Source organism: Oxyura jamaicensis, chromosome 4 (assembly GCF_011077185.1).
Source record: "Oxyura jamaicensis isolate SHBP4307 breed ruddy duck chromosome 4, BPBGC_Ojam_1.0, whole genome shotgun sequence".
In the NCBI taxonomy this organism is placed as follows: domain Eukaryota; kingdom Metazoa; phylum Chordata; class Aves; order Anseriformes; family Anatidae; genus Oxyura; species Oxyura jamaicensis.
The window spans coordinates 77,186,038-77,199,845 of NC_048896.1; the positions used below are offsets into that span (position 1 = coordinate 77,186,038).

The following is a 13,808-nucleotide window of genomic DNA, read 5'->3' on the forward strand; positions in this document are numbered from 1 at the left end:
AGCTTCTTCAGACTATAGAACAATCTGCAGGATTCTACAATGTATTACACACCAGACCACACACTACAGCATCCCTAGCTGGGAGCTCTGGAAGGAAGTCAGCAAGTAAAAGAGACTTACCTTTTTTCATTTCCATATGATTTCTGCGCAACTTTTGCATGAAGTATTAGCACTGTTTGATCACCTCGCTCCTTTAGGTAATTTCGCATTGCTTCCCTAAAAATTAAAAGACAGAGTAAGTTTTGAAAGTTCTTTTGGTTTTGGTTATGACTACAGTAACCCAAAGGCAGCTTTAGGACAAAAAAAAAAATACAAATGACAATTGAAAACAACAACTGTTAGTATATTAATAGGGTCAAGATAACTTGTTTTGTTTTCTATGACAATTGCACAGCAAAGACAACAAACTACCTTGTATCAAGCTAGCAGTGCAGCAGTGGTTTGTGGTCATTTACAACTATTACTGCATTGTCCACAAAAAAGGATGTTTGCGATATGAAATCATCTCAATGTCCATCACTATAACAGATTCAAAATCTGACTTTGTAAAATTCAATCCCAATATTTGATTAGAACCCAATTCAATATTGTCTCTTTAACCGATATTGTTTCTCATGATGACGACAAATTGTTCTGAAATTTCGTTTAAGCTATTAACTGAATGAATCAGTACTTTTGCCATGTTTATATTAGTTTTCTTTTGGTTATGAAGGTAAGAAAAAAATTAAACTCTTATTTGTTTGATCTAGTTTTCTAGGATAAATCTTTATTTCCTGCATACAATCAGGCCAAAAAAAGAATAGATTTTTCTATTGTTTATCATCACTGTAATGACAGAAGTCATAAAAGCTGTAATTACCTCAGACACACCAACAGCCATTCCTTGAGAGAAATAAGAGAACAATACACCCTATCATTCCTCTGTATAATAATCTAACTGCTCATTAAGCAGCATGCCAAATTCAACACCCTAGGGTTTAGCTATGTCAAAGTGCTGACAGAACATTTTTAAGTCCCTGGAGGAGCTTTTGCAGGTTGAATGCCCACCAATGCACTCATCTTCAAAGTCATCGAGCCTACAAACAAATTATGAATTTAACAGGAAGTTGTATGAAGAGATGAAACCTCACAGAAGAGGGATTTTTTAATGAACCACACCAAACTGTTGAACGCCCTTTAGACAGACCTGTAATACCAAAATAAACTGACATATTGGCTTCTCTGTAAAAACATTTCCAGTGAAAAAATACGGAAGAGAAAAGCAAAAGTCTGTTGACAACACCTTTTCCAAAAGAAATCCCCCACATACGGTTTCATAAAGGAAAGCAAGTCGATGGGGTGGAGGCAGGGGGAAATGACAACAAGCCAGCTTTGCTAATGATGTGTTTTACATTCTTGCATTTGCCATGCCTGTGTAAGACTGCTAGGTTTTCTATGAGAATAGCAGCATGTAAGAGCAGAGAACAGACAAATTACTGTTTTAATTTGAATTACCTCAATCTATTTACATTTGACACTGGTAAAACTGAAGTTTATCCATGACAATACAAATGGTCAGAACTGTCTCAAACTGCATAAACACTTTATTAGCAGTCATTGTTTACAAATATATTTTAAGCCACAAAACATTTCACGGAGCAATTATTTGTATACATTATGATAGAACAGCTGCACATAAGCGGGATAAGAACTTTATCTGACAATTTGAAATATTCTATCAAAAGTACTGTCATACTCAATTAAGAGCATTTGACATGTTAAAAAACTTGTGGCTTGACTACCATTAAAAAAACAACCCAAACCCAGCAACCCACTCACTAAAATGCTACGTGCTACCTAGTGTTTGTCTAGCTTTGCATCAGGAAGAAATTCTGCTTTTTGAACTGGTCAGGTGCTACAGCAGACATGTATGATCTGAGCTCCGAGGAGAACTAGGGATGTTCCCCACAACTCCTCCTACTGATACAGAAAGCATATAAGCACTGCAATCCTCACAGGGCAGTTTTCATTATTACATCTCAAACCTCTCCGCAAAGGTAAAACTATTGTAGTTTACACCTTATTACAAAAACAACTAGCGCAGGATGAACAAATTTTTTTTCATTTTCAAAATGAGTATTTTCATTATCAAGGAACTTGCACAGCAAAGAAAAAAAAGTTTCAGCATTTTCTAAGAAGCACATCTAAAAAAAAATCTTGTTACACTTGCATGAGGATTAATACATTATAAGGCAAACAGGATTGTCTGTACAGAAAAAGCAGAATAATTTTACAAAAACTAAACTAAATGCCTTTAAGGGTTTATACTTTTTTTTTTTTAAGAATTACATAAACAAATTACACTCTTAAAAATGTGTGACTTTTTCTGTTTTTAGCATTTTTCTCTTCAGAGGTTTATAAGCTCCTGCTTTGGAGGATGGGTAGCTCCCAGATGCCTACTCTATAACCCCAGGAAGAAGTGCCTGACACATCAAATAGCTAAAATCCTACACATGAAATTTAGAGACACTATATTTAAGTGACAACATAGTTCAAAGACATGACTAAATAGTCATTAAGTTTGTTGGTTTTAAGTCACAGAAGGTAAACTCTATCACTAACTTCAAGCTGATACTAACAGGTGTTACTGCTCAAGATGGAGAGCAGTTCATGACTTAAAACCGTATCTTTAAGTATCCCTGAAAATAGGTACGTCAACAGGAAACAGCAATGTTGGTTCAATTACAACTTTTAAGTCAGTACAGATCAATTTGATCAATTTTGCATTGAAATGAAGTTAAAGACAAACTAACCTGAAGCTTACCCAGAAATGCAACAAGACATATCCCCAACACAAAATGCAGACATTTTTCCCACCGTGCTTTACACATTTTCATTCAGAAGTAGGCCACAGTAATGCTGAGTTTCCATGTTATTGTTTTATACAGCAATAACATCACACAAAAATGTGAGAAGTTGCAGTTCTTGTATACTTCAGAGGATTTTAATACAGTAGTGGCTTTTGATGGGGACAGTTTGTGGCAGAGAAAAATAAGTATTTGCACTGACTGTGTTACAACAGTTTGAGAAATGTTGACAGCTTCTAGCAAAAATTCCTTCCTAGACAGCCCAGAAGCAGTTGAGGCACAGTACTGCACAGTCACATGAAACCCTTTCCAGAGCAAATTGACTCGATGGTACTATTTCATGTCATCGCTGAGTGCTTAGGCTTCACCAGAAATTGGGTATGACCACTCCTGGACAGCACCGCGTTAATTCTGCTCTTACCTGCAGCATGACCGCACTAACGGAACTGCTGCATTTTGCCAGTAAAGGATGCTGTTTTACATGACTTCACAAGTCACTTTTAGGCAATAAAAGACATCTGGCTTACCTGTGGTTATCTGAAACCAAGCAGATTCACATCCTACTGAATAATCTACAATAATGGGCATCTGAAGTCAATGCAATTTATAAAAAGGCATTTTGAGTATCATACTAAAAACAAACAAGCCCCTGGCTGTTCAGAGTTTTTTTGTGACTGCTGACTGCCTACAATAATCACGTTTTTTTAAAAGCTTTGACATTTAAAATTCTAGGATGAGCAATCCACGCTTATTAAATGTGGAAATCCTGCTGGGGATGAAAAAGGAAACTTCAGAATATTCCTAAAAGTAGAATTTCTTAAATGCTTACCTGGTAAGCCGTTTCGGTTGAGGTCGCTCTCCAAATTTCCTGAAAAAAGAAGAAGTTAATTTAAAACAAAAATGTCTAGTCATAATTTCAAAATTAAATACCGTCCCAATTTTACAGTTTCTGAAAATGTACTGGAGGATGGGGTATTGTCTTTGTCGTTTCCTAGCTTGATTATGTTAATAAATACCATTCATCTCCTTACAACAGCTCCTCCCACAATAGCAGAGGCATTTTTTATTCAGAAGACTAGATAACTTTCTTTTCTGAATACCTACAGAAAAAGTAGGTATTTCATTTACACTAGTTATTTTAACACTAAACAAATCTTTCATTTACTTTATGCTTATAAAAAATGCCTCCAGCAACTCACTCCTTTTCATTGTGCTTTCTGTTAGAGTCACATCTACTTTTTCTCCAAATTACTTCTGAAATTTTAAGATATCACAACTACGTAGATAACCAGAAGCTCTTTTCATTGACCAGAAGTGTCAAGAAAAAGCGAATTCTCCCCGTTGGGATACTTTCTCAAAAATCTGTTTCTCTTTACGGCATACAAAGGATGACAACATACTTCATAGTGCTGGTACAGAATTATGAAAAATCTCTTGTGAATCGTAGCAAAGCACAAGCCAGAAATACCCTGGTATACACCGAATGTTGTTTAGTGGAAGTGTTTTGAGACAGCTGTATTTCCTCCAGTGTTTTTGCTTGCCCTTGAGAGACAGTATGCTCTTTACACAAGCCTTAGCTAACATAAGAAAATGAGTTTGCACAAGGCAGCAACACTTTTACTAAGAGAAAACATCCTCAGATTAAACCAAAATTGTCAAGTAAAAGACCTGAGCAAAAAAAGGACGGCTGTATACAGCGATGTACATCTGCTCAACCTGGTACGGAAGTATAACCACAAAATAAAATGAGGACAAAGAAAAGGGGGGGGAAAAAGGCACTTATCGGCTCAAAGACAAACATCTAACAGGCTTATCTTAACACTTTTCTATCTAAAAATAAACCGAGGCACAAGGGAGAGCGCTGCTGCTGTCAGTGCTCATAAATATCGCTGCGCCTTGCCAAGCCCCTCGATAAGCGGGCATATCTTTCCCTTCACGCTTCCTGGGTGAAGGAAAACCCCGCCTCTAATATCTCCCTACAGCAGCGGTGGAGGATCCCCAGGACAACGAGGACCCGCCGGGGGAATTCCTGGTGGCATCATTTAACCATTTGTGCAGCCAGCCTGCCTGGAGCTCCTCAGCTTGGGGAATTACTCGCTGCGTTTCAGTTTCATTCTGGTACTGCTCCAGATGTGCAAAGTGTAAATGCGCAGCTCATGTCATTTATAGCATGGAGCAAAACAGAGCTTTGCTGAAAGAGCAGTGACAAGAACGCTCAGCAAGGTTTTGTTATTATTCCACTTCTGAGAAATTTGTCTTGTGAAGTGCTGGTGGTCCGCTCCATACAGAGGAATTAAATAAAGAGGATTAAGCCAAAAGAGGTTGGTCTCTTTCCAGTTTCAGCAATGATATATACATTTATTTTTCTGCACACGCTTAAGCTCCTTTCCATTCTACTTTGTTGGTGTTAGTGCATTGCTGGTGTTTTGCCTTACTTAAGTTACAAAGCAACCCGATAAAATTCTTGCTGCGAGATTTGTTTTTGTGTATTTTGAGTTTCAAGCTCTATCGGACGTGTACTTTATTTGCATTTTTCTCTGTGGTACGCGTGGCTGTGTTGTCACAGTCGTGGCACAGAAAGGTAAGTACAAACCTGCCAGCTTTGCGCCTGGGCAGCAGAACTGGGTGCCTACACTTGCACACGCCGACACTCCTACCAAGATGAAATTGCATTCCCAAACACTTTCCTCTTCTACCCCATCTTTTCAGGATCTGCCTCGCTCCGCCTCCCAGGCATGCCCCAGGCCTTTGATTCAAACAAAACCCTGTAGGTTGGCTGCCTGACTCTGAGCAGAACCACATTCTTTGTTTCAATCCCTCTGCACCTTTTGATTCACAAAGAGAAAAATTAAGAGGTGCCCGTTTGGAGCAAAGGAGGCATTACATGACAGCTGCTTGGCCAACAGATCCAGCCCAAGAAGAGGCCATGAGCACAGCAGAAACCACACAGCCCACAACATTCCCAGCCCAAGCCGCCCCTTCTCCAATGCAGCATCTGCTGGTGCAACCTCTGGGCGCAGCAGGTACAGACCCCTTGCAGCGTGCTTATCACTGCCTAGTAAAGCTGCACGAGCAAGGCATCTACATGGAACAGGTGCAATTATTTGAGGAAACAAAGCCCATCCCCTTGGCCCTGTACCAACAGGGCAACTTCAGAGGCAGAGCGAAAGCTTGGAGCCATTCTGAAGATGTGCAATGTCCCCTTGCAGGGCCCCTGACAGAGTCAGAAATTGAACTCAGATCAATTGACGCTGGGCGCAGCACCTTCCTACACCAGCTGGCAGCCTTCCCCAGCCTCTGCCATCCACAAGAAAGCTCATGGCTTCGCTGGAACCGACTTGGGAACACACACAAATGCTACGTGTAGCAACACGAACCTTCTGCAGAGATGATGTCACATACAAGGCAAGGTAAAACAGGAGGAAGTTACACTCACACTTACTGAAGTCCAATTTTTGACACACTAATTAAATACAGCTATTGCTTCTTCAGTAACGTCATCTTACAGAATCATAGAATATCTGGAGTTGGAAGGGACCCACAAGGATCATGGAGTCCAACTCCTGGCTCCACGCAGGACCACCCAAAAATCAGACCCTGTGTCTGAGGGCACTGAGCTCCATCAGCTCGGTGCTGTAACCACTGCCCTGGGCAGCCTGTTCCAGTGCCCGACCACCCTCTGGTGCAGAACCTTTCCCTAACACCCAGCCTGACCCTCTCCTGTCCCAGCTCCATGCCGTTCCCTCGGGTCCTGTCACTGTCCCCTGAGAGCAGAGAACTTGACCTAAGACCGGTGTTTGCACACCTCATCCTTGCTATCAGTGATCAGCACCTCCCTGCACCTCCTCAACATCTTTTCAAGAATCCCATGAATGTTCTTCAGAACTTACAACTCTTTAAGACCCAACCTACAAATGACTCTAATAGAAACTTGGACAAGGATAGCTATGATATTTTAGGAAAACTTGGCATTACTCTTGTACAGAAACACTATAATTATAGATTATTTAAATAATGTGTACATGAATATTGTTGATTACCATTGCATTCTTAGACATCCAGTAAAGAACCTCCCTTGCTCAATGACAGCACTGGTCAAAGAGGTCACTATTCACGAATTAACAACTCAGACATGATTATGCCACAGCGCTGCTCTGCCACACACCCAAAAGACTGAAAACTGCTTGCTGTCCACTGAGAACCACAGTGAAAAAAGGAATCTCATAGTACAAAAAGATACCAAGAAAGTTAAAAAGCTTGATCAATAGTTCTCAATAAGCCCAGACTCTTTAGGCTTTAGTGAGAGAGAAACTCCGAGAGAAAAGTGACAAATGGATGCAACAACCTGCAAGAAAATGTAAAGGTATGCAGGATGTGAAAAGAAGATGGTTATTCTCTATTTGTCACAAACAGGAATTAGGAATTGTATCTAATGTCTCCCATTTTCATTCTAAAAAAATAAAAATAAAAATCCATTTCTCTACCAACACTTTTTTTTTTTTTTAACTAAGCTGTGAAAGATACTGCTAGAGGATGCTGTGGAGGCTGAAATAAGGACTTAAAAGCTTATACGAAAGTCTGGTACAGAACTCTGTTAGTTTCTATTAAACATAATGACCTATTTTTTTCACAACTTTGTTCTCAGGAAATCCTAAACCATGGTGTACCAGCAGCAAAGACATCACTAGCAATAAAAATCAGTCAACATTTGGAGCTGTCTTTGATTCTTTCCTTGGTTATCTGCTGCTGATGGCCGGCAGGCACGGTCCAGTATCTACGCCCCTGGGAGTCTGACTATTCTGCAGCAGCTGTGGCATCCAGGGCACCGAACTTTCAGTCACATTGCAAAACTCGAGATACACAAAAAAGACATGAGAACTAAACGTAGCACATGTATTACATTTAATGGTTCATTTGGTTTGCTCTTTCCATATGTTTTCAATTTGCTGTCGATACCTGTATTACCGACGCAATGTGACGTACAAGGACCACCAGTAACTGCCATGCAGAAGGCTGTTTAATGTTTGTGATGCCAAGACAGACACTCTGGAAGTGCAAGAAACATTTACCGTTTTGTGCTAAATGACAGACACTGTACAAGCTATGATTGCTGTTATTTCAAACTATTTGGCATGTTGAAATATAAGCCAGTTCAGTTTTGTCAGCATTACCTGACAGAGCTTGCAGTATTTTTCTCGTGTAGGCTTTTCCTGGCTTCCTCTGCTCTGGGATTTCTTTTTGTGCTCAGCATTTCTCTTACTCCTCTTTGTATACATCTTGAAAATATGTAAATTGATGCATTAAAAATATACAGGAAACTAAAGATGTATCACAGACCATTTCCTCTAGTGGTTATAAAATAAGCTAAATATATATAATTTGAAGTCCTAATAAGAAGTTGTATATAATTATATCTGGATGCCCTCTCATTTCCTTTTTTAACTATCCAAGACTAAGCACTGTTTCAGGTGTACTGTACTGCAGTGCCAGACGTACAGCCAAGCTGCCGTGTCAATTCACAAAACTAATTCAGTGCAATCTGTATTTCACTAACGCACTGCACTGCAACAGCACTGTAAGCGTTAGGCTCACCAGGACCACTTGCTGTTGCAGATAGTTGTGCTGGTTCCAGTAATTCTTTTCCCAGTCCTGTGTTTTCTCCAACCACGACTTTGTATCCTATTACTTTATGTATTTTACTTGTCCTCTGATACTTTGCATAAATTAATTTCACTTGCACGTTCCGCACTGTAGAAATAACTTTGCTCGCATATCATGTCCCAAATCACTCGTCTTTTCAAATTCATCCTTTCCATTTAGCAAATCCCCAGTTTGCCGTTCAGATTTTTATTCAAACTTCTTTTTCTCCATGCACAGAATGGGAAGAAAACATATCCTTCTCCCTCTTTGCATGCTATACCTGTGTGCCTCTGAAGTAACCCTGGAAATGAACAATGCGCTTACATGAACCCTGTAAGAACACTAACTACTTTTGCTCAATTTTCAATATTCTCAGGTTAGGTAAACATGACCCAACACCAAAGGTAATTCTCAAATGTTTTCAGACAATATCAGAATGCCAAATCCTATTAGGAATACCTCACTCTGATACAATACACATTACACTACAGTTTCTTATCACTGTGAGTGGTATCACTGAGTGGGAAGTTCCATCATTGTCAGCATCTACATAAGAGCACAAAGAAAATATATCAGTTACTGTATGCATCTACTAGCAGTACCCAACTTCTTTCTGCTAAACAATCTTACTTTCTGTTGCTAAACTTAACTGTTCTGGCTGAATATTTTTTTTCCCCAATGACTCTATGTTTCAAGTCAACTTTGGAAGGAAAAAATAAATTAAAACCAAGGCAGTTCTGCCATTTGCAAGAACTATAAAAAATAAATCCCAGGTTGTCCCATCCTCAACTTCGACTGAAAATTGGTGGTTGCTAAACTGCTGTAGCATCCTCATGCCTGGAATATGAACCTCACATTCTTCTGGCATTGGCCTTTAGCCAGGAACAACCCTTTCACAGTCCCTGAGAAAGTCCATTCACCTTTATTTACTGAGCTCATTAGCCTTAAAAAAATATTTCCACAACAATCAAATAGAGGCAAACTTCAGCAATTTGCCTTAAGAATTCTGTCTTCCCTTGGCCTTTTGGCGTAAAGCATGAGTATCATGGATCTTACTGTAAATAATGGTCTCCTGAGAGGCAAAAAGCCAAGGGGAGCTGTGGAATTTGAAGACAGTAGAAGTAACAGATGAGTGGAAAGAATATGCTGGTGAAGCCAGCACGCAGGGAATATCAGGAAGAGCAAGAGTTGGAAGACGTGAGTGGCAGGCTAAGACTGGCTAGCTGAGAAGAATGGGCTGGAGAAGCACATTATGGGAAGTGAGGCACCAGGAAAGCTTGATTAAGAGTTAAAGACTTGACTTACCCCGAAGAATCCCAAAACATACAGCAGATATCCACGTGTTGATATCTGATTAAACACCATTTTTGGCCTTCCACGAGCAGGAAGGGATCTTCATGGTGTTGTGGGTTAACCCCGGTAGGCAGCTAAGCACCACACAGCTGCTGGCTCACTCTCCCCACTCCAAGTAGGATGGGGGAAGAGGAAAGGAAGAATAAAAAGCAAGAAAAATATAAAAATTGTGGTTTGAGGTTAAAAAAAAAAAAAAAAAAAAAGTTTAATAAATGAAGGAGAAGCAAAGCAGAAGACGACAGAAAGAAAACAAGCAATGCAAGGCAATCACTCGCCACCTCCCACGGGTGGATCAATGCCCAGGCAGTTCCCCCCCAAAAGACAGCCAACCTCCCTAAGCCCCCTCTCCCATTTATTGCCGAGGACAACACTTTATGGTAAGAAACATCTCTTGGGTTAGTCCAGGTCATCTGCCTGCTCGTGTTCCCTCTTGGCCTCTCGTAAGCCCCCAGTGCACTCACTGCAAGGCAGAAAGGCCTCAATGCTGGGCAAACCCTGGTCAGCAACATCTGGTCAGCAACTGGGGTGTTAGCAGCAGTGTTTGGTGACAAACCCAAAACACAGCACCAAACCAGCTGCTAGGAAGAACATTAACCCCACTCCAGCCAGACCCAGTTAATAGGGGGCAACTGAAGGGAAATCGTGTGCTTTCTGCACGGGAAAGGAAGACTGCTCAGAAGGAAACTTTCCTGGAAAACAGTTGTCCCATAGCTGTTTAATGCAACAGTTCCGGCTCCTTCTCCTGAAGCAGAAACCTCCTAATGCTGTCAGCCATAAAACATGGCAATCACTAATCCAGGACAGCATAAGGCCCGGAGCCCAATTAAGTGGCAAGTCCCACTTGCCTTAAACAAAGCTGTCAAATGAATGGGCTTTGAGACACGCACAGTGTTACTTATTAGGGGATAGAGATGATAAAGAACACTAAATTAAATACAGAATAGACTGACTAAAAGTTTTACTTCCTCAGAGGAGGTCTAAGGGAAACAATGCTTGAAATAGGAGGAATCTAATGAAAAGATCTTCAGATTTTTACAGCATCTCCAGAGACGTTTCAGAATACACTGCCCAAGTCAGAAAGAAAGAACAAATTCCAACCTCTGCTCTCCAACGATATGAAGTGACAATGAAGTTCGATGAGAGGTTGAAGTTACGTGCCAACAGCTCTACATCTCTAATTTCTGGGGAATAGCTGGTATCCCAAAAGCCATTCATTGTGACAGGGTGGGGAGCGAAGAAATACTAACATTTCAGCCACTACAGGTACGCTGTAGTTGGGAGTGTGCTAAACGAAAACTTCTGTCCTTCCCTTGATCCCTGTTCTAAAAGCAGTCTGCTGTCAGATGCAACCAGCCCCTGCAGTACAGCCACATACATCTGTGAAGGAACGTGAGGAGTCTGGGGCTGGACAGCGAGACAAAAGCCTTTTAAAGAAAGAAGAAATAAGACAATTTGCGGACATTTTTTACTGTTTTCCCTCAACTTAAAATCAACAAATCCAACATATGTGGAAAGGCAGAAAATCGTTAAAATATAAGTTCAGCCTTTAGCACAGGACGGCTAGTTGTAACAGGGCCTACTGCTTCTCCCCTAACAAACAAAAATAATCTTCAGAGAACTCATTTTGAGTCGCTGTATGCTCAGTTATCACAAGCCTATTAAAAGTTGTGTACAGAGGTTTGCCAGGATCGTTCCCTTCACAGGGCTATTTTGAGGTTACTGAGCTTGCTGAGGTTACCTAAGAGCTGGGGAAGTGAAATGCTAGGTTTTCAGTTAGTTTTACATGTGAAGTCTGTATAGAGGATTAATATAGAAGAATCAATTTTCAGCAGTTAACTGAAGCATTTTTTTTCAACACCCTTCATCTGCTGACCGTTTCCAACTTCAGAGGATCCTGGAACAGTTTGGGTTGTGAAGGATCTTGAAGGCCACCCAGTTCCTACCCCTGCCATGGGCAGGGACACCTCCCACCAGAACAGATTGCTCCAAACCCCATCCAGCCTAGCCTTGAGCACCTCCAGGGATGGGGCATCCACAGCTTCTTTGTGCCAGTGCCTCACTGCCCTTACAGTGAAGAATTTCTTCCTAACAAATAATTTCTTCCTAATTTGCTTCCATTTGCTTATCACAGAGAAATTAGGGTGGTACTGAAGAAGCATAGAGGAAAGTTCATACTCAGCCTTCAAACATGCTTAAAATTATCTGAGCCACTAAATACGACAGCACTCATGTCTAGGGCGTACTGGACAGACCTCAGGAGCTATCCCTTTGTTGCCTGTTGGTTTAAAGCACTTCATATGAGTTTAGTAGTACCCTGCAATCTACATGGCAAGACAACTGCTCTAGATTTGCCTCATCTTGTTTTTACAGATTTATACATTTGCAGATTTCTATGTTTTCTACTTAAAATAACTCAAATTGCATCTACATTATATGAAAAACAGCAGATAGAGGTTTTAAAGCACAGGATTCTTTTTCTTAATGTAAACGTATTTTGCGGTACACGTACTTCTGTGAAGACAAGATACAAATACTGAAAATATTTCTGTGCATTCACCTACACAACCATATTTTTCTCACAAGCATGTTGGAACACAACTCCCAAGGGAAAAGATCGTCTACCACTAGGAAACAACATCCCATCTGGTGGGTCACAGACACAAAATTCCTATGTATTGAAAAATGGCCATTTGTGATCCTGCATGAGCTGGGTTACAAAAAGACTACCAAACTTCATATGGTAGCTTCTCCTACGATTGATCTGTGAAATACATATTACATAGATCTGTTGATTCACACCAGTTTTAATACGTTTGCTTTGTATTTGATTTCTATAAGTCCACCTCATCCCCCTCTGATTATTTGTAGTAAGGCTGGAAATATGGTATTGTTATGAACTGCCAGTGGCAAACACAACTCAAAAAATAATGCTCTGGAGGTTACACACATTCGTGCTCAAATAGAACATTTCACACTTTCACATGGATGGGGGTAGTGAATGAACGAAAATACAAATGGCTAAACAAAGACCTCCAGATGGAGAATTTTATCTTCTCCAAAACAAAAATGGGTTCACTATGCACAGGTGAGATCGCTAAGGGAAACGGAGAAGGTTGTACTACCAGTAACACCCAGTGCTAAACAAACAACAAATCAGAGGCACAAACTAACAAGAAAGAACCAAAATAAACAAAATTATATTGTCAAAAGACAGATGATGAAAATTCTTCTTGCAGCCCCTCTTCAGCCCGTGATTCTACACATCCTGAAACATTCACAAATTCAAAGCAGGGTTTCTTTCCCCAGGCTCACCCACCCCAACATCCCACACGTGTCTTTTCTTTGCCCTCCCCTGATCTTTACAGTTTGCCATAACTTAAAGCCATGCAGCCGAATACGACCCAACCTGCACCGGCAGCGTTCCTAACTACTGTGGCTTCTTTATCTGTGCAGCATCTCAGAGAAAGGAGTTTTTAAATCCCTAGGCTACTCGCACCCTAAACATTTTATGGTCTTCTAGTATTTCCTCTGACTTCGCAGAACCCCAGTTGTTGTTGCTGTGCTACTTCCTCAATAAAAATACTGCCATGGCTGGTGTTCAGGACTGTGAAAGGTGCGTCGGACACTGAAGGTTATGCAGATCCATTACTTCGCAGCAGTGTGCATCTTGTTCTTTCTTGCAAGGAATGTGCTTTTACTCATGTAGTAAGATGCATCTAACTAAGCCACAGATAAATGATGCATGTCAGGAGCTCTTACTCCTCCGACAGCATCACACACGTGCAGTATGGCAGCTGCTGAAGTGACATCTGCCTCCCTCCAGGTGCAACTCAAGAGCAGCGCGCACAGCCGCAGAATCGCACCCGGCGGCCCTCAGCTCGCTCTTACTTTTGCCTGCCCGCAGCACTTAGGCCCTGATCCTGATCAGCTGTCTGCCATAATAAACGTTGCCATAAAAACTTTGTGCTG

General features: G+C 40.9%; 1 protein-coding gene across 4 annotated transcripts in view; it reads right to left on the bottom strand.

Moving 5' to 3' along the window:
* RBPJ (recombination signal binding protein for immunoglobulin kappa J region) overlaps positions 1-13,808 on the bottom strand; it is a 151,525-nt gene that overhangs the window by 24,435 nt on the left and 113,282 nt on the right. For 3 of the 4 annotated variants that reach the window (XM_035324759.1, XM_035324760.1, XM_035324761.1), the window contains exons 2-3: positions 3,676-3,714; positions 121-216 (exon numbers count right to left, since the gene is read on the bottom strand). In XM_035324759.1, coding sequence (XP_035180650.1) covers positions 121-216; positions 3,676-3,714 — 135 coding nt within the window. Of the gene's footprint in view, positions 1-120; positions 217-3,675; positions 3,715-11,086; positions 11,233-13,808 lie in introns of those variants that run through there. The other variant, XM_035324763.1, reaches the window with a different exon arrangement.